Source organism: Opisthocomus hoazin, chromosome 1, assembly GCF_030867145.1.
Source record: "Opisthocomus hoazin isolate bOpiHoa1 chromosome 1, bOpiHoa1.hap1, whole genome shotgun sequence".
Classification (NCBI taxonomy): domain Eukaryota; kingdom Metazoa; phylum Chordata; class Aves; order Opisthocomiformes; family Opisthocomidae; genus Opisthocomus; species Opisthocomus hoazin.
The window spans coordinates 153,753,874-153,779,457 of NC_134414.1; the positions used below are offsets into that span (position 1 = coordinate 153,753,874).

The 25,584-nt window shown below is 41.8% G+C and overlaps 1 protein-coding gene across 3 annotated transcripts in view; it reads left to right on the forward strand.

Moving 5' to 3' along the window:
* The window catches only part of LRP6 (LDL receptor related protein 6), a 136,419-nt gene that overhangs the window by 12,828 nt on the left and 98,007 nt on the right, over nucleotides 1-25,584 (forward strand). For all 3 annotated transcript variants that reach the window (XM_075442162.1, XM_075442170.1, XM_075442179.1), the window contains exon 2: nucleotides 6,344-6,737. In XM_075442162.1, the coding sequence (XP_075298277.1) occupies nucleotides 6,344-6,737 (394 nt within the window). The remainder of the gene's footprint in view (nucleotides 1-6,343; nucleotides 6,738-25,584) is intronic.

The following is a 25,584-nucleotide window of genomic DNA, read 5'->3' on the forward strand; positions in this document are numbered from 1 at the left end:
ACAAGGTCCTGTGCAGCCTGCTGTGGGTGACCCTGCTTGGGCAGGGGGTTGGACTGGGTGACCCCCAGAGGTCCCTTCCAACCCCGAACATTCTGTGATTCTGTGATTACTGGCTGGGCCACACTGGGATCCTGCTGTAGGTTGCCACAACTCATGGTGGCCACCTGTAGTCTGGCAGGTCCTGTTCTTAAACTGGAGGTTCACAAGCAACTGGTTCAACTAATTTGACAAACCTGATGCGGTTCTCCTTTTCCCTGGTGTGTTAGTACTTATGTTTATCTGATTTTGTTCTGAACTGGTTCTAGATGATGACCGGCTAAAAAATTACTTTTTGGCACATGAGGGAGAGCACAGTAGCCTTCTGCTGGTTTAGCTCCCTGCGTTGTCTTGCCGTGGTATGAGGCAAGTGCTAGTGCCAGGGGGAAAGAGAGATTGGGAACTGACAGCTGAAAGCAGAGCTGGGGAGAAAGGATGTGGCTGCAGTCGCATCTTGAGCAGCTCTAGCAGGCTGCCAGTGAAAGGGGGGAGAGCTGCTTCCCCTTGCAGCTCCTCGCTGCTTGGCTTCTGTTAGTTTTGGAGTTTGCTGGACCATTTCTTGAGTCAATTCAACTTGCTAACCCAGTCAAACCTTTCACTGATGTAATCATAGAATCACAGAATGGTTTGGGTTGGAAGGGACCTTATAGATCATCTGGTTCCAAACCCCCTGCCATGGGCAGGGACACCTTCCGCTAGACCAGGTTGCTCAAAGCCCCATCTGACCTGGCCTTGAGCGCTTCCAGGGAGGGGGCATCCACAGCTTCTCTGGGCAACCTGTGCCAGTGCCTCACAACCTTCATAGTAAAAAATTTCTTATATCTAATCTAAATCTGCTCTTTCAGTTTGAAGCCATTACCCCTTGTCCTGTCACTCTGTGCCCTTGTAAAACGTCCCTCTCCAGCTTCCTTGTAGGCCCCTTCAGGTACTGGAGGGCTGCGATAAGGTCTCCCTGAGGCCTTCTCCAGGCTGAAGAGCCCCAGCTCTCTCAGCCTTTCCTCACAGGAGAGGTGCTCTAGCCCTGTGATCATCTTTGTGGCCCTCCTCTGGACCCGCTCCCACAGGTCCCTGTCTTTTTTCTAGTGAGGGCTCCAGAGCTGGATGCAGGACTCCAGGTAGGGTCTCACCAGAGTGGAGCAGAGGGGCAGAATCACCTCCCTCAACCTGCTGGCCATGCTTCTTTTGGTGCAGCCCGGGATACAATTGGCCTTCTGGGCTGTGAAAGCACGCTGCCAGGTCGTGTTGAGTTTCTTGTCAACCAACACCACCAAGTCCTCAGGGCTGCTCTCAATCCCTGCATCCCTCAGCCTCTATTTGTGGTTGGGATTGCCCCGGCCCATGTGCAGGACCTTACACTTGGCCTTGGTGAACTTCATGAGGTTCGTGCAGCCCCACTTCTCGAGCTTGTCTGGGTCCCTCTGGATGCCATCCCTTCCCTCCAGTGTGTCGACCGCACCACTCAGCTTGGTGTGGTTGCAGACTTGCTGAGGGTGTGCTCAATCCCACTGTCCACGTTGCCAACAAAGTTGCTAAACAACACCGGTCCCTACACAGACCCCTGAGGAACGCCGCTCATCACTGGTCTCCGTTTGGACGTTGAGCCATTGACTGCGATTCTGTGAGTGCGACCATAGAGCCGATTCCTTGTCCACCGAGTGATCCATCCGTCAGATCCATGCCTCTCCAATTTAGAGACAAGGATGTTGTATGGTACAGCGTCAAATGCTTTGACAGGTAGATGACATCAGTTGCTCTTCCTTTATCCATCAGTGCTGTAACCCCATCGTAGAAGCCCACCAGATTTTTCAGGCACAATTTGCCCTTAGTGAAGCCATGTTGGCTGTCTCCTTATTTTCCATGTGCCTTAGCATAGTTTCCAGAAGGATCTGCTGCATGATCTTGCCAGGCACAGAGGTGAGGCTGACTGGCCTGTAGTTCCCTGGGTCTTCCATTTTTCCCTTTTTAAAAATGGGGGTTATGTTTCCCCTGTTCCAGTTAGTGGGAACTTAACCGGGCTGCCACAACTTCTCAAATATGATGGATGGTGGCTTAGGAATTTCATCTGCTGGTTCCCTCGGCACCTGTGGATGCACCTCATCAGGTCCCACGGACTTGTGATGATTTGAATCAGCTTGGGGAGGGCCCCGTAACTAAGTGAGGAGGTAGAACGGCGTTGCTGGGGGTTGGAGATGAGTAAAAAGGGTTTTGGGAAAATGAGAGAATGCTAACTGCTTTAACCAGGCTAAATTCCGTGTCAGTGAAAAAGAACGAGCATGTTGGAGGTAACACTGACCTCATGGCACCCAGAGGCGTCATGGATCATTGAAAGTGGAAAGGGAGCAAGGGGGAACTTGTGGAAATGGCCTCTGGACTAGTTAAAGAAAGGCAGGGCAAATTCTGACAGCTTAAAGTAGCCAATTAAACACTAAGAAAAACTGAAAAACATTTTTAGCTGGTAAAGTGATGTTTTTATGTTGGTTCATCACTTTGCATCCTGTGGGCCGCAGCATTTTCAAGCCAGTATCAGACGCTCGCAAATCCGATGTACAAAGAGAGACTCCAGTAAACAAGCGTCAGGGAAAACAAACTGAAGCGTCTTGGGGATTAGCAGCTTTCAGTGTGCTGGGGAGAGAGACGAGGGCTGTAGCCGAGAGAAATACTTGGTACAAGAGCTGAAATGCTGGGTGCTGATGTAACGGTAGGGTGAGAAAGGCAGTGGCTGGATTTCGGTACTGGATGTGGCAAGCTTAGGGAAGGTGCTGTGCGAATATCGGAGTTAGAAAGCGGGCTCAGTGACCCGCGATTGGCAGCAGTTTCTTATGATTTAAATTATTTTCGTTGCAGTTCAAATGTGTTAAACTTCAGGTTTTGTAACTTTTGTGTTCTCTAAGCAGGTTTCTTCCTGCTGGTGGATACAAAAAAGCTTATTTTCTAGCTAGGTATAGCTTTTACTTTGTATTGGGTACTAAATAAGCTACCCGTAGACCTCTCGAGTGATACAGGACATGGGAATATTCATTACCATTTCAGTTGTTGATTTCCAAGATAGGTGTTTTTACTTTTAAAAATGTGTACTTCTCTTCAATGTATTATAGTTTGTTGCAGTTAAAATATGTATTTTTATGATGTCTATAGAAAGGGGAATAGAAACATGAAGAGTTCAGCTTTGACTACACAAACAAAAAAAAAATAATAGGAGTTCTTTGTTCCATTGTAACTTAAACTGTGAAATAGTTGCCTAGCTTTGAAAGGGGTTTCTCTTGGACTTCCTCCATTAAGCTATTAGTATAGTTCATAACTGCATTATTCAAGAAAGCAGTCATTTCAGTGTCCTGTGCTGCTTTTAAAGTGAGTTATATGGGGCAGGATTTTCCTTTTAGCATTGCTGTTTGAGTTAAGTAGATGGTGAAGATGATACTAGGTACTACTGCTGCCAACTTCAGTAATTGGATTTATAGGATATTGAAACCCTTGTGTTTTCTGGGAAGGGTTGGAGAGGGTGGGTGAACAAACCTGGTTTTTATTATTTTAGTGATGCATGCTTCATTCCTGAGTGTTGCAACAAATTGGAAAGCTGAATATCCTCATCTGCCAGCCCTGTGGAACGTGTTACAAGTTGCGGCTTTGAATCAGCCCGCGTGAAGCCGCGCATCCGAAGTGTGGCTGTGTTTCTTCTGAGCCGTCGTTCACATAACTTGTATCGTTCATGACAAGGCCGTTTTCTGCAGTCCTTCCTCCGCCAGATCTGCGCTCCAGCGAGGAGCGGATCACCGGTGGGATGTGGCTGTGTTAGGCTCAGCGGTGCCTTCAGGCCTCGGTGGTCACACTTGACGTGCCTGGTGCTCCAGTTCAGCGCATGCTGCGTGCGTGGGCACTGCTGCTCCGTGTCGCACAGAATAATGCAGCCTGTACTCGTTTGTGTGGATTTAGCTTCTCTCGGATGCTAGGCAGGCTGTCTTATTAGAGAGAGCTCTGCCAGCTGGCTGCACGCTTTCCTGTGGTGCACTAGATGACACTGAGCTGGCTATTAACTAGATTCTTCAGGTTACAGTTGTATGCAGGCTTTAAAAAGCAGAGGGTTTTATTGCATATCTATTTCTTACCACTTTCAGTTTATTGAATACTTTTTTTCTGAAAAATACAGTCATCGTAAGCAACCTGCACTTCAAGAAACTCTGATTCATTTCAAATCTTTCAAGGGTGGGAAGTTATGCAAGGAATGGAAGGAGACAGCAAAGTAAGGTAATAAAACCACTTAATTTAAGGATTCTGCTTTCTAATTTAAAGAAGTCTACTCCATCCTCATGGAACTATAATCTCTAAACTGACTGTTTTGATGCACAATAAAAACTTGCTCTCAGGAGGGAATAAAATTTAGCATTATTAAAACCAAGAAAGCTTCCTCCCTCCTCCCATTAAAGTAACTTTCTATCTAACAATTGTAATAAATCAATTCATATTTAGTGTTTCTAAAATTAGGATGACAGCAGCCTAAACAGTTTAGGTTTGTGAGGTTTTTGTGGGGTTTTTTGTTTTTTTTGTTTTTTTTTGTTTTTTTTTTTTGTTTGTTTGTTTTTTTGTTTTTTTAAAGGAAGGAAGAAAGTAAAAAGCTTGCAAACATACATAGCAGAACTTATTTATTTGGAGGTAGATTAAGGAACTTCTTAGTTCCTTCAGCTTTTCCTGATATGCACGTGGCAGTGTCTTTGATAAACAGTTTTGTGGTAGTGAGGGGAGCAGTCTGATCTTGGAAACTGCCTTTTGAATTTTTTGAAGTGTGTGCTAGTATTTCTGATCTCAGTGTAAGTTGCTTATACAAGGAACTGAGTCTTTTCTGGCAGTGTAGCCCTTGGCATTATTCAACCACGCACATCTTTGGTTCTATAAATGTAAGCCTTTCGGTTAGGGCATATATCCTGCTAGAAGTTTAAAGTTCCCACCTTTGCTGATGAATAAATCTGCAAGTTTTTTCTTATATTTGTGTGGTGACAGGTAGAGTTTGCATACTGCAATGGATTTAAAAGGATGTGCTTGTCTGCTTTGTACAACTGTAGTATTTTTCTTAACCTTTTGTTGAAGTAGGAATGAGGCTGGAATTTCTATAATGTTATATATAGCTTGTGGTTAAGGACAATTAAATAGCCATATTATATTAAGAAACTATCTGTTTTCATGGTTACTACCTTTCATTAGTCATCTTGGGTGTTGCGTGTGAAAAATACACAGACCGTGCAAACTGATAGAGTAAGCAAATAAAGCACATAAAATAAAAGCTTTGTGTTCGACAGCTAAACAGGAATGGTAGACCTGAGTTTGAAAGAACTCAGTGTTGTCCATTCCTGTGGATTTATTTTTCTCCCTGCCGCCTCAAACCAACATCAACACTCGAAACCAACAATCATCTCGTGGTGTGCAATGAATTTTGTATTTGTATGTATTACATGTAAAATGTCTGAGATACATAATTTTGGAGAGTTTCACCACACAGAAGGCTTTGATAGCTTGACATGAATTATACTTTTATGGAAGTGGGGTGTATATTACTAAATTCTAGCAAAAAAAAAAAAAAGAATCTTTGCTCAGGTGGGCCAGCACTGAATGCTTAGAAAACTGCTTTCCCCTTGTCTTTCAGATTCTTATTTAAGCATCCTTCTCTGCAGAACAGTGTCATTTGAGCACTTAAAATCTCTGTTTTCTTTGTTGTCTACCTTCTTTAGTCTTATCTTAATAATGCACAGCCCAGAATAGTGAGCTGCTGATTACGAAGTTATTGTCTTGAGTTGTAGCGCTGTTGAAGGGCGTCGAGGCGGTGCTTTTTAGTAAAAAAATGTTCCCCCCACCTTTTTTAATTTTTTTAAAAAAATTCTTAAATTAGTAGTTATGGCCTGATGCACCATCATAGTGTAAGTTATACTTATGTATATGAGTGGTGTTAATGCATCTGTCTGTCTTCCCATCCCTTATTTCTCCCATTTAAAGCTGCCCCGCTTGTTTCCCCCACCTTTTTTTATTTTTTTAAAAAAATTCTTAAATTAGTAGTTATGGCCTGATGCATCATCATAGCGTAAGTTATACTTATACTTATGTATATGAGTGGTGTTAATGCATCTGTCTGTCTTCCCATCCCCTATTTCTCCCATTTAAAGCTGCCCTGCTTGTTCCCCGCACCTTTTTTTATTTTTAAAAAAAAATTCTTAAATTAGTAGTTATGGCCTGATGGACCATCATAGCGTAAGTTGTACTTATGTATATGAGTGGTGTTAATGCATCTGTCTGTCCTCCCATCCCTTATTTCTCCCATTTAAAGCTGCCCCGCTGTTGCTGTACGCGAACCGACGTGATCTGCGCCTGGTGGATGCTGCAAACGGGAAGGAGAACGCCACGGTGATTGTGGGCGGCTTAGAGGACGCAGCAGCAGTGGACTTCGTGTTTGTAAAGGGGTTGATATACTGGAGTGATGTAAGTGAAGAAGCCATTAAACGAACAGAATTCAATAAATCTGGGAGCGTACAAAATGTTGTCATTTCTGGACTTCTGTCACCTGATGGGCTGGCATGTGACTGGCTGGGAGAGAAATTGTACTGGACAGATTCTGAAACAAATCGGATTGAAGTTTCTAATTTAGACGGATCACTGAGAAAAGTTTTGTTTTGGCAAGAATTGGATCAACCCAGAGCAATCGCCTTAGATCCTGCAAGAGGGTAAGTCCTTGTTAAAACAAAATAATTACAAATTAAATTTCTGCTGCTACTTGTTTGTTGAATGATTTTAAATAGGCGGTGGGTACTGTTATTGAAGTTATCCTAAGCCGTTTCGCATTATTTGCTTCTCTTTTTATTGGTGTGATTTGAAAACAATTTGCACCTCTGAAATTGCATTTGTATTGGTTTGTGAACAACTAGCAATCAGCAGACCTTTGAAAAAAGTACTAGAAACTTACTTTGGCAGTAGTGCAGAAGATGAACAGAAATGGAGAAGTTCTAATGTAAAATCTGGTATAACTTGCTTGAAGGCCGTCAGCTGCCTGTGGACAGGCTTGTGACTCTCTGCAGTGTCAAGCAGTGGAATTTTTTTTGAGCTTTGTTAATTGATGATATTTATGCTTTATTGAAACAGCAGAAGTGAGAGAAATCAATACACTATATTAACAACAATTTGAGACACATGTTGGCACTTAAACAGAAAATATACAGAAGTGTTCCTCTCCCCACCCTTCAGGGAATTTTTGTTTTAAAAAGTCCTGTGTTTTGGCTTAGCCTGTTCTAGAACAGGTCTAATTCTTCTCAGCTCTCAGTTCAGTCCCTGGATGTGACCTACAGTATAATCTTTTTGTGCTGTTCTTGGGACGATGCTGCGGTCGCCAGCAATGCTAAATTCAGTGGTGTATTGGTGATGGGATGTAAATGGCTAGCTTGAGGTTATCCCATAAGTGGTCATCTGTGATAAAGTGACTGGTCTCCTGAGGTGAAAGACTGATGGAATATCCTGGATAATTTGTAATCTTTTGATAGCTTTATAGATCTTATTTATACTATCTTTGTTTTTTTCTGAACAAGCAAGAGTATAAATATGTTGTACTGCCATTTCGCCCTTTTTTTTGTCCACTTTTTTGGGGGAGAAATCAATGCATTCTTTCCTTGGAAAGATGAGGGCTGTTTTAGCTGCTAGCGTCGTCTTTACATTATAATTTGTTGAGCTTGCATGTTTGGGTCTTGTCCTCCAAAAGAAGAAAGTCTCTTTGTAAAACATGGCTTCTTTCCTGAACTTCATAGAAATACCATATCTTGAATATTCTCTTCCACAGTTTCAGTATGCCTTTGACTATATATAAACAGGAAAGCTGTTTCTTTTGTATTATGTTTCCAGCTTTGGAAATAACAAAAGGATGGATTTATGCTTTTCCTATCACTTTACAACTTATAAATTGGAGCCAATGATAGCATTAGTTTTATTTTACTGGATTCTAAAACCACTTAAGAATGCAGGAAAAGATGTAACGCTCATGCCCCTTCCACCTACTATCCCAAAACTGAGAGAGAAAAGGAGGCAAAAACACAGTCAAAGCGTTTTTTATTTGGCTTGTAGCCAGAGAGACAGATTCTTGTTAGTTAGGAATAACACATGGTTGTCAAGCCAGTTGGTCTTTTTTAGAAGAGTATTTGTATTTTCCGAATATGTACAGTAATATGCTCAGTGATCAAAACTTGATGATTGCATACTCTTGCACTCTTTCATAATACTTCACAAGAAGAGGAAACTACAAGAAGAAAAATGAAATAGATCAAAGGTAAAGTGAACTTGTAACTTTTTCCATACTGATGATCTGTTAAAGCAGCAGGAGTAAACACTTCAATATGCCTACATTCAAAACAACTCAAACATCAACCCCTCCTTCCCTAAAACAAACAACCCCCCCCCCCAACCAAAACAAAAAACCTCCAACAACTGTAATTGAAGAACAAAATATTTTGTTTTAGAGGTCACTTTCTCAGTTGTTATATGAAGGGCATGTTTTAGGAAGGTAATACAACAATATATCCACTTCCTGTCTTACTATATTGCAGTTGCAAAAATTGCAATTCTCTTACACAGTTTTGTGACAGAAAACCTCTCAGCTTTTAATAAATCTGGTTACATTTCAGAACTTCCTCCAAAGCTTGAAACATAGATGGAAGGGTGGCATGAACACAGGGGTATAAATAAATAATAATTTAAAAATCCTCAAACTGCTCTTGTTTGCATGCTTCTTTAACTAATATTTACATTTTTTTAGCCCTGTGAATGTCTTTTGGTTTCACACTGTTGCCTGGCAGACAGTGGTAGGAATAAGCCATAAAAGGATCTAAGAACAGTTAATAAAATCTGAAACTTGGAAAAGCAAAACCCCTCTCATTTTCCGGCAGTCTAATCCGTCTTCTATTATGCTTACTTGATGGTTATTCCAGATACAGTCTCATGAACTGTTGCAAATCGTGAGAAGAAATGATTTAGCAGCAAAATTTACACCAAGGTCATCAGTACCCACAAATTCAAGATTTCATTAAAGTTCCTGTCAAATGTAGTAGATCTGAAGTAGGAGACATCAAGTACTTCACGATCGAGTTGATTTAAGTACCAAACTACTTGTCTGTTCTGTGCTTGTGTGTAGAAGTATATTTATTAGATGTATCTCTCTTACTGAAAGCATGAGAACGCGTGCTTTGAAATGAAATGTTAAGGACAGTATAAGCTAGCACAAATGTGTAGTCATGAATAATGCATTTTCTTGGCATTGTCCCATGCAGAAAAAATTAACTGTTTCACCAACACAAGACCAGAGTCTTTCTAGCAATCTGTCTCTTGTAGGATACTGTCGTGGTTGAACGCGACCACTGGCAAGTAGGACCATGGAGCCACTCACTCGCTCCTCCTGCCCCCAGTGGGATCAGGAGAATGTACAAGAGGTAAAACTCATGGGTTGATATAAAGACAATTTAATAAGACAAAAAAGAAAGTAATAATAATAATAAAGAATGTGCAAAGCAAGAGATACACAAGACAGTTTTTCTTGCCAGCCAATGACCAATTGCGCAGCCAGTCCCCAAGCAGCGATCGCGGAGCTCCCCGAGCTCATGGGAAAAGTTCAGACTCATGGGAAAAGCTCCTGCCCCGGGGCCAACCCCCATTTATAAACTGAGCATCATGTCCATGGTATGGAATACTTCCACTGACCAGCCTGGGCTGGCTGCCTGGCTGTGCTCCCTCCCAGTTCCTGCACACCTGCTCATTAACTGGGAAAAGTCCTTGATTTCACAGGAACAACTGAAAACATCAGTGTATTATCAACATTCTCCTCATACTGAATCCAAAACACAGTAGCTACTGGGGAAAAAAATCATCCCAGCCGAAACCAGGACAGATACTCAACGTTTGCTCTCTGAAGGTCACCGCTCAGTGCTGTTGTGGTAGTTCAGAGGAATATGATTGGGCTCTTTTGGAGGGTGTTACAGCAACGGTAGCAGCGGTTAAAGAATAGCTGGTTTGGGTAGCCTTTGCTGCTACTGCCAAAACCATCTGAGAATTGTGTGTGAGGTTGTACGTGTGACTGAGATACTGGAGTAGAAGTTAGACTCGGTTCCCATGCCTGTTACCAATAATGAGAAATGCAATACATTTACTCACGGAAAATATTTCTCAGTTGGTAACTGAGACACGTCAGGCAAATCTAATTTTTGCTCTGGTATTTTTGTTTAAGAATCCTTCAGAATCTAAAATGTCTAAACTCCTCTTACTTGCCACCTCCTACGTACATTTTGAGATGTGAGCTTCTCATTTCTCACGTTCATACATGATGACTTGCTTTACTTTTTTCTATTTCAGTTGTCTTGATACTCAATAAAATATTGTGTGTGAACCAGGAGAGAGAAGAAGGGGCCTCAGATGATGAGGAAGGGAGTTGGGTGCTTGTTCAGCCTTCATTTGAAGTGGGCTGGGGGGTTTCAGAGGAGTTTCAGGAAGGCGGCTTGGTCCTAGTTATGCTTCCTGAAACTGTTTATTCCTGACCTGTGTTAAACATGAGAGCCTCTTAATAAGATCAGCAGCTGGGAATAACACATACTCTGACACATTAATGTTGATTTTCTTTTTTGCCAGGGGAAGACCAGGTGTTAGACCACCAAGTGCAGGAGAGCACCAGATTTAGGAACTGCTCACGTGAAAGTTGAGTGAGTGGAAAAGAGGTTTTTCTGCTTCAGCACTCAAGATAAAAAAAAAAAAGCAAGCATATCTATTCAGATTCTTAAGCAACTACTGCTTGAAAATGCAGTATTGCATATTTGTACTGCTGTTTTATTGTTATTTAATTTGTACTGCCCTTTTGTCCTCAGGGAAAACACATCATTGTCATTGTTGTAGTTCCCCAAAAATTACTCTTTAGACAACTTCATCAGCTTTCTTCGTAAGAACTATCAAAATGAGCTGGCTTTTCTCACATCTAGATGTCTTGTTGACCACAAGGGGAATTCTAAGTGCCTCCTAGAAGTGTTGACTAATTGCTTACTTTTCAGGACGTGTTTTAAATCCAGTGACTCTGTAGAGTTACCTTAATTGCTGAACTCTTGTGAAGTTTTTGGGTCGTAAAGGTTTTCAGTTAATGAACGGAATTGGAGTACAAAGAGCTACAAGGCTTTTTATGACAGCTGAAGTTGATTCCTGGATGAAGTACTTCACGTGTTGGGGAAGGTCTTCACATTTAACGCGTACCCCTCCCCCAGCAGACTTTGCTCTTACGTTTTTCATGCGAAACCTTTGCAGGGAATATGTGTACTTTCTTCCTTTATGGATCCATTTCTTTTGTTTCTTTGAAAGTTGCAAACTTGCACCTGAGCGTGTTGAGCACCAAAGCAATGGTAGTGCAGGCCTTACATGCGCACATCATAACAAGAGATTCATGGGGACTGGTAGTATTTGTTGCTAAGTGGTAGATGTTATACAACAATATAAGGAAAGGAAAATGGACGGTTCTAGTAACAGTCACCGTGTCTTTGATTTGGGGAAAAAACTTTTAAAAAATGAGAAAAATCAGAATTTCTTTGTAAATTCACCCATTCAGTGAAGGGTTTTTTGTTTGCATGGAAGTTAGCATTATATAAAATAGCACCTTAGATGTAAATTCCAAAAATAATGCAAATAACTGAAGGCTTTGCTTCATAGTTTCTTTTGCACGATGCCACCTCTCCCATGAACAGATTGCTTCCGAAAATCTCTCTGCTGCTCCTCTGCTGATACTAACATATTTCATAGGCAGCAGATTAGTGCACTCAGCTAATCGTTTGCTGTATAGCTTGGCCTGTGCAGTGAGGAGTTAATTTTGAGGTTTTGTAGGTGACTTAATATGCAAGTGTTAAGCTGATAGGAAATCTGCAGACTGCTGTGGTGTTGGCACATAGATCTATAAGTTGTATTTAATCTCTCTTCGCCTAAGGAGGCTCTGTTGATCAGAAGATGTTGTTGGTTTCAGATACATCACTAAATTCTGGTAACAGCTAGGATATTAAACAAGCCAAAAGGTGTTTTTTTTATGACTTAAAGATAATGAAGCTAACATGAAAGATTGCCATAGTATTGCATAGGTTGTCCTGATGACACTGCGTCAGGAGTGGGCTGCCTTGGCTCTTGAGCTGCTTGTAACTCTTGCAAGATGTAAAAATCAGCACCGGTGTCTCTGGTAGCCCGGATGATCCTAACACAGGGACTGCTGGGTGACCTGAATCTTTAAGCATGGGAGACTACAAATCAGAGAAGATTGCCTAGGCCAGGATTATACTGCTGGATTCAAAACTTCTGAAGTGTGAGGTGTTTGGGGTTTGGCTCTTGGTCCTGTGAAGATCTTTGTGGCTGCTGGGAACAAGATGAGACACTATTAATTTTCTGTGATAGCATTGGATATTAACTCTAGGTTTTATGGGTTTGTTTTATTTTAATCTCACTGACAGTCTGTTCATTCTGAAAGGTTCTCTCAGAAAACTTTTCAAGGTTTGAGATTTCTCGTGTGTGGTTCATGTGATGCTAGTTTCCAGTCCAATGCTAGGATATTTCCACATGTCTAGATGCTAAAATTGTAAAGGTGTCATTTTATTGCACTGCTCAAAATGTTGTTTTCTTGCTCCTTCTCTCTTTTCACCTCATCTGGAGGAGGAGGTGAAGGTATGTAACCAAAAAGTAACCAGAAACCCACATATTTAAAACAGAGAGAAGGCTTGGAGAGGTGACCTCTCTTGTAAATCTTGCTGTGCCGGTTTTATATGTTACTGCCATTGACTGCCTATCCTCACCTTACTGCCAGAGGTTGCCAGGAACTCAGAGGAACATATCACTAATATATTCTTTTAATGTTTCAGGCCTTTTACCTTGTTTTCTCTCTGTGGAAGGAGATGGGAGAGATTTGGCTTGTTGGAAATCAAACTAGAGTGCACAGAATTGATTTGTGCAGGACAAACCTTTTTCACATAGACTCAGGTATCTTGAAGTTGTAGATCCTTTTAGCTGTAGGGAAGTTTGAAAATAGCCTTTCATCCCTACCTCCTTCGTGCAGTGCTTGGGCTAGAAAACAAGACCCTGGACTTCATCAGTTGAGGTCTGTGCTTTCCCTTCTGCCAACTTTCCTGTGAAGAAGCTAGTAGCATCTTGAAGCACTGTAGAGTTTGTTGAAAAACTAAGCTCCTTTCCTTTTTTTAACTCCATGTCTTCAGTTTCAGGCTTGTTCTGGTGAGGCATGTGATTATGGTATATTAAATGATAGTCTGTTGATAATTCCAAGTTACACTGAAAGGATGATTTGGCCTGTCCCTAACGCGTACCTCAGTGCTGCAGTGGCAAGGGTGATAAGAGTTAGTAAACTTTATGTAACTTGCTGTAAGGTACCAATGTATACTTCAGATATTTGCATGCAGTGTTAGTTTAATAAGTTAGAATTAAGTATTTAAACTGAGGTAGTAATTTTTGGGCTGTGTGAATAACCTCTGGTGATGAGTCTTTGGGCATGTTTGTGTTTATCTGCATTTTCAGTCCCTGCAATTATAACTTAGCATCTAAGTCTAGACTATGGAGACCTGTTGTATTTAAAAAAAGAAATTGTGAACAAACAAGTTTTCACTAACAACATTTCGAATGAAGCTTTATGCTGAGTGAAAATGATTTTTAAAAGTATGATTTTAGACTTCTGGTAAGCATTACTAGCTAGATGTTAATTAAAAAATGTTTGTTCACACACTTTTAAAAATTAAAATAATCCGAAGACACGTTTTAATAACTATTAACAGGAACTCAAAGGGGCCATATTAATTTACAGTAGAGTTATAATCTGATAAATTGTTCGTTCTGCATTCTTGCTTGAGAAGCTCAAAGTAGCATTGCTGTTAAGGAAGCAGAGTGGCTTTAAAGGAACGTCTGTGTTATTTCTGGGGAAGGGGCCAGAGTGAAAAACAAAAACCCAGAAAACAAATAATCCTCATCTCCCCTCAAATATAACTTGCATAACTTGGCAGCGTTTGTCAGGAAATCATTACTTCTGAATCCATGACATCTAATAAGACTTGTAGGAGAGGGCTTTCAATTGCTCACTAAAACCACTGCAGCTGACTTAGCTTAATAATTGCAAATTGCTGCAAGAAATTAGCTTTATACTTCATCGTAGCAAAAAGTTTTGTTTGTAAGCTATTATTTCAAGGCAGGATGATTTTTTTCAGAAATTATGATCAGCCTTGCAGACAACGTGTGTTAAAGCAGATCTGCACCGGAAGAAATTATCAGTGAAATTAGCCTGGAGCAGATACAGCTTACTGCAGTGTAGTTTAAACTTTCTTTGTTCATCCTGCGACCATCTTCTTCCCTTTCTAAATAAGCTTCACTGTCAAAAACACACTTTCTGCCGTAAGCTGAGATGATACTCATAGTTCTTGCTGTGATGTAGTGGCCAACGTATTGGACACCCAGCAAGTGCCTTTGCAGTGAAACGTATGGTGTAGACTCAGCCCGAGTAGCAGGGGGTAGGAGGAGCGTGGTAGAGTCTGGCCGCCTTGTTACCGAGTCTGCTTGTCCATGGGCTTGTGGAGTGTGCAGATGGAAGGAGGAATGCTGGATGAAAAAAATCTTATGTTTTCTTCACTGAAAATCAAGATAGGGTTGGTTGGTTGTAGGTTGGGTATCCCACCCGCCACATGTTTTGGGGTGTGACTGAGATGTGTCCGTCTTAGAGTTTAAAGCTTGGTGCAAGCTGTGGACCAAAGGTTCTGATCTGCGTTGTAGAAAATGGAGCAGAATGTCGCCTTGGTTCCTCTGGAGAAAGTTGGTCGTTGGATTTGTTGTTGACGAAAAAAGATTGATTTATGGCTCATTTCTTGAAGAAGGCTGATAAATCCACTTGCTAGCATGATTTGAAACAGACTGGTAATATTCTTTAAATAAACTATGGGTTAAGTTTGTTTAAAAAATGAAAATCATAGCACTCAGCTGTATGAAAGTTCAGCATGATGAACAAAGAAAAAAAGTCTATAGAAGAACTGTCGTTATTTGGCTGCATTCCTGGAAAAAATCAGACTATCCCTGTGGAGAATGAATGCGTTTCAGTACTGTCTTCTCTGTAGAGTGGTCGGATAAAATGCCATGGGATAATACAATGTACAGAGGACATTGAGCAAATGCAGCTTTTACAGTGCGACTAGTGAGACAGGAGGACATACCAGGGACGCAGGTTGTGAGGTGGTCTAATAAAATACCTAAAGAAGTGTTTCTAGCACTTGTGCCGTGACCCTGGGACAGGAGAAGATGGCTCATGTTACAGTCAGCGTGCCAGGGTTGTTAGCTGGGCCTGTATCTGCAGTGGTACAATCCTGCTGTTTCAGGGTCTGCGGATAAAATACCTGAAAAGGAGCTGAGCGAAGCAAAAGTTGGTGCTTTGGGGTTCTGCTTGGGGAATTACTCCTTTTAACTCTTTGCTGTATTACTGTAGCCTCTGAGTTTCTGGTCTGTCCATTTCTGCAGTATAGGATGCCCCCTGCCAGGCTGCTTTTAAAACATCTGGCCCATTTGTGGGTGTTTCGGAATAAAAGAAAGCGGTAGGAAAACCCGGGGCTTGTCTGTGGGAGCAGAGTCACCGCAGATGGGCCAGTGACGCTGCTCCGCAGCGATACTCCAGCTGTCCAGCTGTGTGCTTTAAATGCGTGTGTCTGGGTGAGAATGTATGTGTCATATGCATTTGTGTGGTGTCTGTGTTTAGTGAGTTGTATCTTATACTTCAAACACGCTAATTCTGTTGTACCTTAAAACCTAAAAAAAAATCCAAAACCGACCCCTAAAATATCTCCCCCATTCCCCCCCAAAAAACTCCCAACATCTCAAACCCCCGTAAATGTGGAAACCTTTCTTTCCTTGGGCTGATGAGTAGGAATATGAAGAACAGTAACACATTTTCTGGACCTTAACGCTTTAATTAGAATCCTTCTAACATAACTCTCTTTAAAAAAAAAAAAAAAAAAGAGTCAGCATCCATTCTGGGTCTCTCTCTTCCCTTCCCTCCTCCTTTCTTTCCCCAGGGTTGTTTAACACATACTTTACATTTTCATTTCTCATGGGAACCTTGTAGTTGCTCACTTTTACATCTTAATTCAATGTTTCAGCATAAAGTATTGCTTGCGTTAAGTTTTCTCTGTCAATTCAAGCAAGAAGTGGTAAAGATAGGAGATTATGCAACTAAGAGCACAGTTAAGTGGGAGAGCTTTTTTTCTAAATAAATCTATGTAAGTGTGAAATTTATTTTTCTTCTTTCAAGGATAAGCATTATCTCTGCTGTGGCAGGTTGTTAAAAATTATCCTAAAATTAAAGAAAGCTGACTTGCAAATTCAGCTTGCATGATTCTTTTGCTGTGTATTGTAGTGATGCATAGAAATATCTTCCATTCTTGAGTAGAAGGTTATTTTACTAAAAATGCATTTATTTGTTGCAGAATAAAACTATATCTTATATCATTGTCTAACTTTTAGGTTAAACTCTGGCAAACTTCTGACTAAGCTGCAATAAAAGATGCTGTTTTGATACTTATTTTTGATTTTCAGCATGCATTTTTCTTGTGTACATTAAAAAAATCTTTCTGTGAAGTAGATGTTTAGATCTAGATATAAGCATGGTTAATCTGAGGTAAAAATTAAGTGGGGAAAAAAAATTGCTCAAGAGGTACACGTGGTTTATAAAATAGTGGGCTCCAGTAGGTCTCAAACTGTAAGAAGATCCTGGAAGAATGCTTTCAGATGTGTAAAAGAAAACTTGCGTATTTCTTACCGTAAACACTTGAAATATGATGGAGCTTGAGCAGTTGGTAACAATCTGGAGTTGTCTGGTTTTATTGCGTGTGTGTGTATGTTTGTAAACTGGTGCTTCACCTGATCAGGAGATCTCACACAAATGTTCTGTCGCCTACAAAGCAGGGCTTCAGCGTTGACTTTACTGTGCTTTCCTGGTTAAACAATTTGTTGCTTTCTTGCGCTAGCCTGACACGCTATTTGAAACAGCATTTAATAATGTGCTTCTTGTGGCCAGAAGTGATGGCTGGAGGTTCTGACTGGGAATTTCTATCGGCCCCTAGACGTGCATAAAGTAGTCGCTTGACTGAGGAGAAGGATTGCTGGCTGCGGTGCTCAAGCCAGCGCTCGTCGTTGAGCTGGCAGGCGCGGAACGGCTTGGCTAAGCAGTCGATAGCGAAACCAGAGATTTGTTTTAGGAAAGGTCTGATCGCTGCTCATAACCACTAAAAGCTTTAGCATTAAATAAATTATATAGTCCTAATCAACGTTTTATAGCTACAAACCAAATTTGGATTTGAAGGGAGGGATGCTATGAAAGCATGAAAGTACAATGTGTTCTTGAGGTTCGACACAAATTTGTTCCTTAACTAGGGAAGAACTGTCTACTTGCATAAAAATGTGCTTCTATTTCAAGGCAGAAAGGAGACTTAGAAAACTGTGAGTTTCTGAACAGAGGTCTTTATATTAATATATTAATTTTAGCCTTATTAAAAGCAGTGAAATCTTACCAGTTTATGTAACCAGAGCATTTTGCCCATTGTTTAGTAAGTAGCCAAAGGGCAGTCTTGTTCATCACCGTGAACATGAAGAGGGGCTCTTTGCTCCTGGTCCCAAGTTCCCCCTTCTGGAGCAGATTCCCTATAAACTGTGGCCCATGGTCCTCTTGCTGCATGGTCTGTCTTCTCTACATCCCCCTTCATATAAAATGGATGCTATCACCCGGTCTTATGCAGATAATTAGCTAGTGAATGTTAAAAAAGGAAAATCCAGGTCAGAATGGAGAGGATTTCTATGCATCAGCTTTTAAATGTCCAGCAGGACATTCCTGAAATGGAGCCAAGCAACAACTGGGAGAACGGCTCCGTGATTTTTGAGTTTTGGTAGGCTTTACGGTCATCCAGGGGCTGCACAGAGACAGAAGTCTTTCCATTTTCGTCAGTGAGAACAGGATTACAGATGCTAAACGGCCACCCGTGCAACAGGGTGGGAAGATGAAGATTTTTGAGCTCTGGTTCCTATTTAAGTTCTTTTGTCTCTGTCACTCTTCTTTTGAAGCCTGGCCCTCTGCAAACAACTGCTAGTAATCTAAAGTTGAAATCTTATGAGTAGAGTTTCTCATGTGTGGCTGTGAAAGTATTAGTTGTCTTCTGTGATTCTCTGAAGCACACAACATGAGACAGACTGGGGATTTGTGGAGTTTGGGACTTTTCTCCCCCACCACCTGCATGGTTTGTAAAATCTCCAAAAGCATCTTGCCCGTTCCCTTCATCCTCCTTCTAAATCACGTATTAAAAGTTCCTTTAGAGAATTTGATGTGTGGCACCCTAGAAGTACATAACCTGAGCCAAAACTTTGAAGAAAGAGATGTGACTTTGTAAAGATGGTGGGCTGCCCCACGTTTGCCCACGTGTGCACGCACGTGGCTGCTGACGTACGGAAGTGTGTGTGCGCTGGAGACTTGCGATTGCTCTGTTGATCTTGACAGGGCTTCTCATGCAAAATTAAAATCACTCAATGCAGTGACTGCTCTGAGCTTTTCACCTGAAAATGTGGGATTTCAAAGGTTTGGAAAAGCAAATTGCGCAAACTTCCTCTCCCCAAAGGCAGGGAAGAGGTGGGGAGGGTGGGTGATAAAGACATAAAAAATCAATTATTAGAGCTACAACCAGCTCATCATTAAGGGGACCTTTCTGGGGAGAAAATTGCTAAAAATGGGGGCTGGAGGGAGCTTTGCATTAATATTTTACTGCAGAGGCTGTGCAAGCGATCATCTTCACTGTCAGAAATGTGCAAAAATGAAGCAGAAATGATGGGAAAAGCTGCCTTTGTACTTGGAGGTTTTGCAGGACCCAGAAAAAAATAGAAAACTTAAATTAGAAACTTCTTAAGATAGTCTAAAAGTAACTTTATGAAGTAAAATTTGTCATATTGGGAAAAGCTTCCTGACAGCTCTTTTATAGACTAGCAGAAGTCCTATATTTAAAACTAGACGAAAGGAAAGAAAGCGACCCTGAAAAATTAAATAGGCTTAAAGAGAACTCTCCTGAAATCAGGTAGAAGGTCATCTATGGTAGTTACTTGATACTTAAACCTTGACTTGAGTGCTGCCTATCATATTACAGATTAAGAAATCTAGTTTTAGGCTCCTGCTTGTGAGTGATTTGGCATAAGACTCTTCTATTGTTGCTTTCCAAGGCTGAGTTTGTTTGGGGATTGTCATTCCTGAATTCACAATTGCCTGCTCAAGTAAGAAGACAAATTCTTTGTGCCAATGAAAGAATCTGCAGAGCCGGTTAACTATAAAGTAAATTAATGAAGTGACTATGTTAAGAAAAAAAATAATTTTGTAGTAATCGAAAAGTCAGTAATATTCTGAAAGTAGTTGTATTCAGTGAAGTTTCTGCATTAAAAGGATAGCTGGAAGGAAATATTTGCATTTTGAAGTTGAGGAAGATGAGACTTTTTAAAAAACATATATTTATCAGTATTACCCAATTGTGCCTTTCTTCTTCTCTCTGTCTCTCCCTCTCCCTCTCTCTCTCTCCCTCTGTCTCTACAACATTTGACCCCACCATGTACACCATCCTCTTTTCTGACTTGAAATTTTCGACATATGCTTTACATTCAACTTTTTGAGGGACTTTATGTAAACGTAAACAATAAACATCTCCTCTGGGGCTGTGGCTTTTAAGTGTTTTTCTTTCTGAAGTTCCGTTTTCCAAAGTATCTTGAACGTGGTTCTTGGAATTGGTCTTGTGAACTGCCTGGCTTTTCAGGCTGGCTTGTCGTAGACTGTGAAGCTCAGACAGATAAAATCATGGCACTAATAGCTGTTTTGCCATAGCAGTGGTGAGTATTCTGCTTAGGTAGAGAACAGCGGTTTTGCACAAAAAGAGTTTGTGGCATTCCAGTGTCCAGACTGAAATGATTGTTTTCTTAGTGCAGGACCTAGATGGTATATAAAACTTCTTTTCAGGAACTGTTGAATGTTAACTTCAAATGTTTTCCCCTGAGATGGCAAAGGATATAAGTAAGCTTAATCTATGTATTTTTTCTGTTAAATAAGGAAAGACTGGAATCGTATATAAAACAATGTAAGGGATGACTGCTCTCCCCTATGTAAGTATATGCCAAATCTGGTGAATAAAATGGAGTTCTGCTGAGAATTTGAAAAAATGCATGAGCTAGATAGTGAGAACGAGTATCAGGTTAATTCTATGCTTGATAATGTTTGTTATTTTTAGTTAAAAGAATGGCTACTTTTTACTTTTGCCCGTGCATCTTCTTGGCAAATGTATTGTTCTGGTGAACCATGAAACTTGCCATTTTCATCATTCTCTGTTGCTTCTCGATAAGCTTCCTTCGGTGTGATCGTGGTCAAGAAGCTCACATGAGCGTAAGACACAGCTTGTCAAACATATGTTCAGTGAGTGCTTGACTAATGTTTTTTTGATGGAAAAATTCTGGCTTCTTTTTTAGAAACAATAAGAAAAATCTATGGGAACAGTTGGCCTTTTTATGACTGACTTTGAAGATGTTACATGACTTGTTTCTTCATTTCAGCCTGTCGCTCTGGAATTACGAAGTCGCTAAGTTCTGGCATCTATTTTCTCAGTACTATCAAGAGCTGTGTATTAATCTTCACAGAGGTAGTTTGGTGTTTTCTTTGCATAGCTAACTCTAGTCAGTCTTTAAAAATAAATAATTTAATGCTCCAAAATTCTAAAATGATACAAACAATTGGTGTATCCAGGGAGTCCACAAAAAGGTTGTAGGCAAACTGCGTACTGAACAAACCTTTTGACCTTAAATCATTTCATTCCACCTAGAATTACCTTTTTCTGCATAACTGAAGACAACACTGTTTTAAGGCAGTTGTGTTTCTGTGCATGACAAGAAATCAAGTAAGTTAGTGAAGTGGTAGTTTATGGCCTGGTGCAATCTCCTCCTAGACATTTGTAGGCTGAGTTATGCAATTCACATGCCCTGGTATATAGTTCATTTGGTTACAACACCTTCTGCAGTGTTTCAGCAACAGGAACTGTTGACGAGAATGGCCATGCCCGATTTTATTTCAGAGCTTAAGTGTCGTAGTTATCCAGGACCTTTTTTCATGGATAGGTTTGTTACCCTCTTTAGGATTTGAGGTGCTTGAAGTTCTCAAAAATGTAAATTTTCTGTGATCATCTGGTGAGTTCAGAGATGGTCGTGGGCATGGGCAGCATTCTGGTTGGGGGCATAGAGTTGCCTTTCAGTAAGGATAACTGCAGTTTAATAGCGGAAGAGTTCTATGAGTTCTTCTAGAATTCAATTTTATTTTAGTCTTTGTTTTTCACAGGTTTGGCTGAATTTTAAGTTTGTGTCTAGCACTATGAAAAACTGTTGAAGGTGGAAGGTGTGACAGTGGAGTGGCAAGATAGGAGGTTCTAACTTAAATAAAAACAACTGGCAGTGAGGACGGCGTGGCTTGATAAAGTGTCTTCCACAAAAACACATGAACACCAGGCTCTGTCTTTCACTTTTCTACCACTTCTTTACAACCAAAATGTTTTACTACTGTTCCTCTTATCAGAAGCAGAGTTGGTTTTGCATGTCATAAGAAAAAAAGCAAATTTTTTTTGTTTTGCCAGTCACTTTTTTTAAGAGTTCCTCTGCTTTTTCAGCCTTTACTCTGCATTGTAGTGCTGTGCCTGTGTCACTCTTGACATGTTTCAGAGCACACTGGATGAATTTGTTTAGAGAAGCAGTTCTTTTATTTTCCGTTGTGTCTCTTCAGAAGCAGAAGAGTGGGCAAAACGTTTCGGCAGAAGTAAGCTGGATGATCCTGCAGGCAAACTCTTGTCACTGCCAGAAGAAAAATACCATTCAATTGAATTGGGATTTTAGTGGTAACGCTGTGTATTCAATTACAAAATTGTATTCCCCAGTCTGTGACAGTTCCCAAGGTGACTGAGTGGAGCAAATGTACTGTACTAGGATATTTGTTCATAGAGACTGAGGTGCCTTTTTTTTATATATATGATTAGCTTTTTTTTTTGTATAGAAACAGAATCACAAAATCACAGAATAGTAGGGGTTGGAAGGGCCCTCTGTGGGTCACCCAGCCCAACCCCCTGCCCAAGCAGGGTCACCTACAGCAGGCTGCACAGGACCTTGTCCAGGCGGGTCTTGAATATCTCCAGAGAAGGAGACTCCACAGCCTCCCTGGGCAGCCTGTTCCAGGGCTCCGTCACCCTCAGAGGGAAGAAGTTCTTCCTCATGTTCAGCTGGAACTTCCTCTGCTTCAGTTTGTGCCCATTGCCTCTTGTCCTGTCACTGGGCACCACTGAAAAGAGCTTGGCCCCATCCTCCTGACACCCACCCTGCAGATATTTGTAAGCATTTATAAGGTCCCCTCACAGCCTTCTCTTCTTCAGGCTGAACAAGCCCAGTTCCCTCAACCTCTCCTCATAGGGGAGATGCTCCAGTCCCCTCACCATCCTCGTAGCCCTCCGCTGGACTCTCTCCAGTAGCTCTTCATCTTTCTTAACACTTAAGTAGGATGCTGTGTGATTTGTGGAACGATTGTGTGAATAATGTGTACAGCAACCCAGGGAAATGGTAGCTGCCAGGCTGGAACCAAAGGCCACTTGGAGGTGTCTGTTCTGTGCCCTTGGTTGGTCAGTCCATGCGCCCACGGCACAGAACTGCTCGGCTGACTGTTTCTAGCTGTCTAAAACTGACTGAACACCTTCACCTATGAGATGGCTAAATCTGGTCTGCAGAGGCTGTAGGGAGCCGGTTCAAAATGCTGATGTCCACGTGCTCAGCCCAAAGGCGGTTTGAAGATGGTTAATTTAAGAAGTGCAAAGTGTCTCCCCTTTCATCGGGATCTTGCGTGTTCTGATTCTTGGTGATGGCAAAAACTGTTTCAGCCAAGCAGCTGGTATTTTGGTATTTTGGTCTTGTCACCTCGTAGCGCTAAGAAGACTCCCCCAGGCACTGCTGTTGAGCAAGCAGCGGTAGGTCGCACGGGGTCTGCGGTGGTACGGCAGCGTTGCAAGTCGCGTGGCTGGGTTGTGTGACGTAGCTATGGATGTCTTCTGAACTAGACTATAGTCTATATCTGCAGGGTGGGTGTCAGGAGGATGGGGCCAAGCTCTTTTCAGTAGTGCCCAGCGACAGGACAAGGGGCAATGGGCACAAACTGAAGCAGAGGAAGCTCCAGCTGAACCTGAGGAAGAACTTCTTCCCTCTGAGGGTGACGGAGCCCTGGAACAGGCTGCCCAGGGAGGCTGTGGAGTCTCCTTCTCTGGAGATATTCCAGACCCACCTGGACAAGGTCCTGTGCAGCCTGCTCTGGGTGACCCTGCTTTGGCAGGGGGTTGGGCTGGGTGACCCACAGAGGTCCCTGCCAACCCCCACCATTCTGTGATTCTGTGATTCTGTGAGCAAATACACTGCTTACTGCAACATTTTTCAAGGGATGGATGACTGAGGATTTTGTTTCTTGTTCTTCTTTGTGTGGTGTGTTGTGGTTTTTGGTTTGTTTTGATGGGAAATCTTGGCCAAATCACTATTCCTACCATAATTTTCTTTTTCAAGGCATTTGATGTTATTTAGCTGGTTTGTGAGCACAGTGTAGTTCTCTGCTTTTCCTTTTCCCTCCTCCTGCTCCTGCAGATGCCTGCTGGAAGAGGTACTGCAATTCCAAGGTCCGAGCGGCGTAGGCCTGGGCCGCTGCTGTGCCAGCCTCTTGAGACTCTGTTTTAAAACACGGGAAGCAGCAGCTGCGCTGTTGGATGTTCGTTATGACAACACTGCTTGTCAAACAATTTAGACAAATTAGAAGGGGGAAAGCAAAAATGTTGTTTCAAAACCTAGAATAAGTATAAACAGTTTTGGGAACCCTTTGGGGGATGCCGAGACAGACTCAAGGAATGTTTGTGATAAAAGCACTGCTTTCCATTGCTGCACCCCCAAATGCAAAGCACACAGTGCTAATGTGCCGTTGAACTGTTTATAAAGAAGCAGAGGTGCTGACCCGCCTTCTTAATTTGGAGAGATGAATTATAGAAACTACATTAAATGATGAAGTAAGAGCTAATGCTAATTTTTGATGCTGGAGAGAGTCCAGCGGAGGGCTATGAGGATGGTGAGGGGACTGGAGCATCTCTGCTACGAGGAGAGGCTGAGGGAGCTGGGCTTGTTCAGCCTGGAGAAGAGAAGGCTGAGAGGAGACCTTATAAATGCTTATAAATATCTGCAGGGTGGGTGTCAGGAGGATGGGGCCAGACTCTTTTCAGTGGTGCCCAGCGACAGGACAAGGGGCAATGGGCACAAACTGAAGCAGAGGAAGTTCCAGCTGAACATGAGGAAGAACTTCTTCACTCTGAGGGTGACGGAGCCCTGGAGCTGCCCAGGGAGGCTGTGGAGTCTCCTTCTCTGGAGATATTCCAGCCCCGCCTGGACAAGGTCCTGTGCAGCCTGCTGTAGGTGACCCTGCTTGGGCAGGGGGTTGGGCTGGGTGACCCACAGAGGTCCCTTCCAACCCCTGACATTCTGTGATTCTGTGATTAAAGGATCTTCAATTAACTGAAGTTGGGGTGGGATTATCTGACAGTTTATTATTTTTTTTTTTTAGAAAATGCTGATTCACCAAAATGGAAATGTATTGTGGAAACATTATTTTGACAACTTTTCATGAGACGGTCATCCTGATTCGCGTGGCTGGAGCCTTGAGCTTCCAGCTCTGTTGCGGTTACCCTGCAGTAGCTAGCTGTACGCTGGTAAAACGGTTGCGAATTTTCAGCTGTGGTAGCACTGTGATCTTCACGTTGTTCTTAGGTGTTGCTAACCAGGTAGATCTTTCGGTTTCAAATGTTGCTGTCAAGTGTTATTCCACTTCAGTGGATAACTTGTAAACTTTGGTTTTGTTTCGCTGGTTTCAGCAAGGCTTAGATGAAAGCAGAACACTTTCTGCGAAAAGAAGCCCTTTCCACGTCCCCAGTTCTCGTTCCTTTGCCAGCTCTTCTTCATCCTGGCACTGTGGTTCATGCTACACTGCGTATTGCCTACGTGGAAGGTAGGAGTAATGCTTGTCTGGGTCACCAGAACTTTAATACCTGTCTTGCAGACCTTAGAAGGCAAGAGGGTGATAAGAATATAGAGGAGGGAAAAAATGGATTAAAAATGTGTGTATATAGAGATTTTTTTTTTTTTTTAAGAAGACAGGAATGGAGCAGCTGAGGAGAGATGGGAGTCTCTTCCCCTTGACAGAAGTTTTAGCTTCCCATGCTGGTTGACCTGTGTAGCCTTGGTCGTAGATTCTGGTTATCATATAGGAATGCTAATTAACTGTTAACTGTCTTCAGAAGCAATCTTTTTTTTCAAGAGTTATTAAGCTGTCTGTTGGTTTTCTAATTTTTTGCTCGCTGCTGTTTGTTCTCTAAGGTTACTATGAATGTTGAGACACTTTTCAGATTCTGTGTCACCCCTATTAAAGGTCTGATT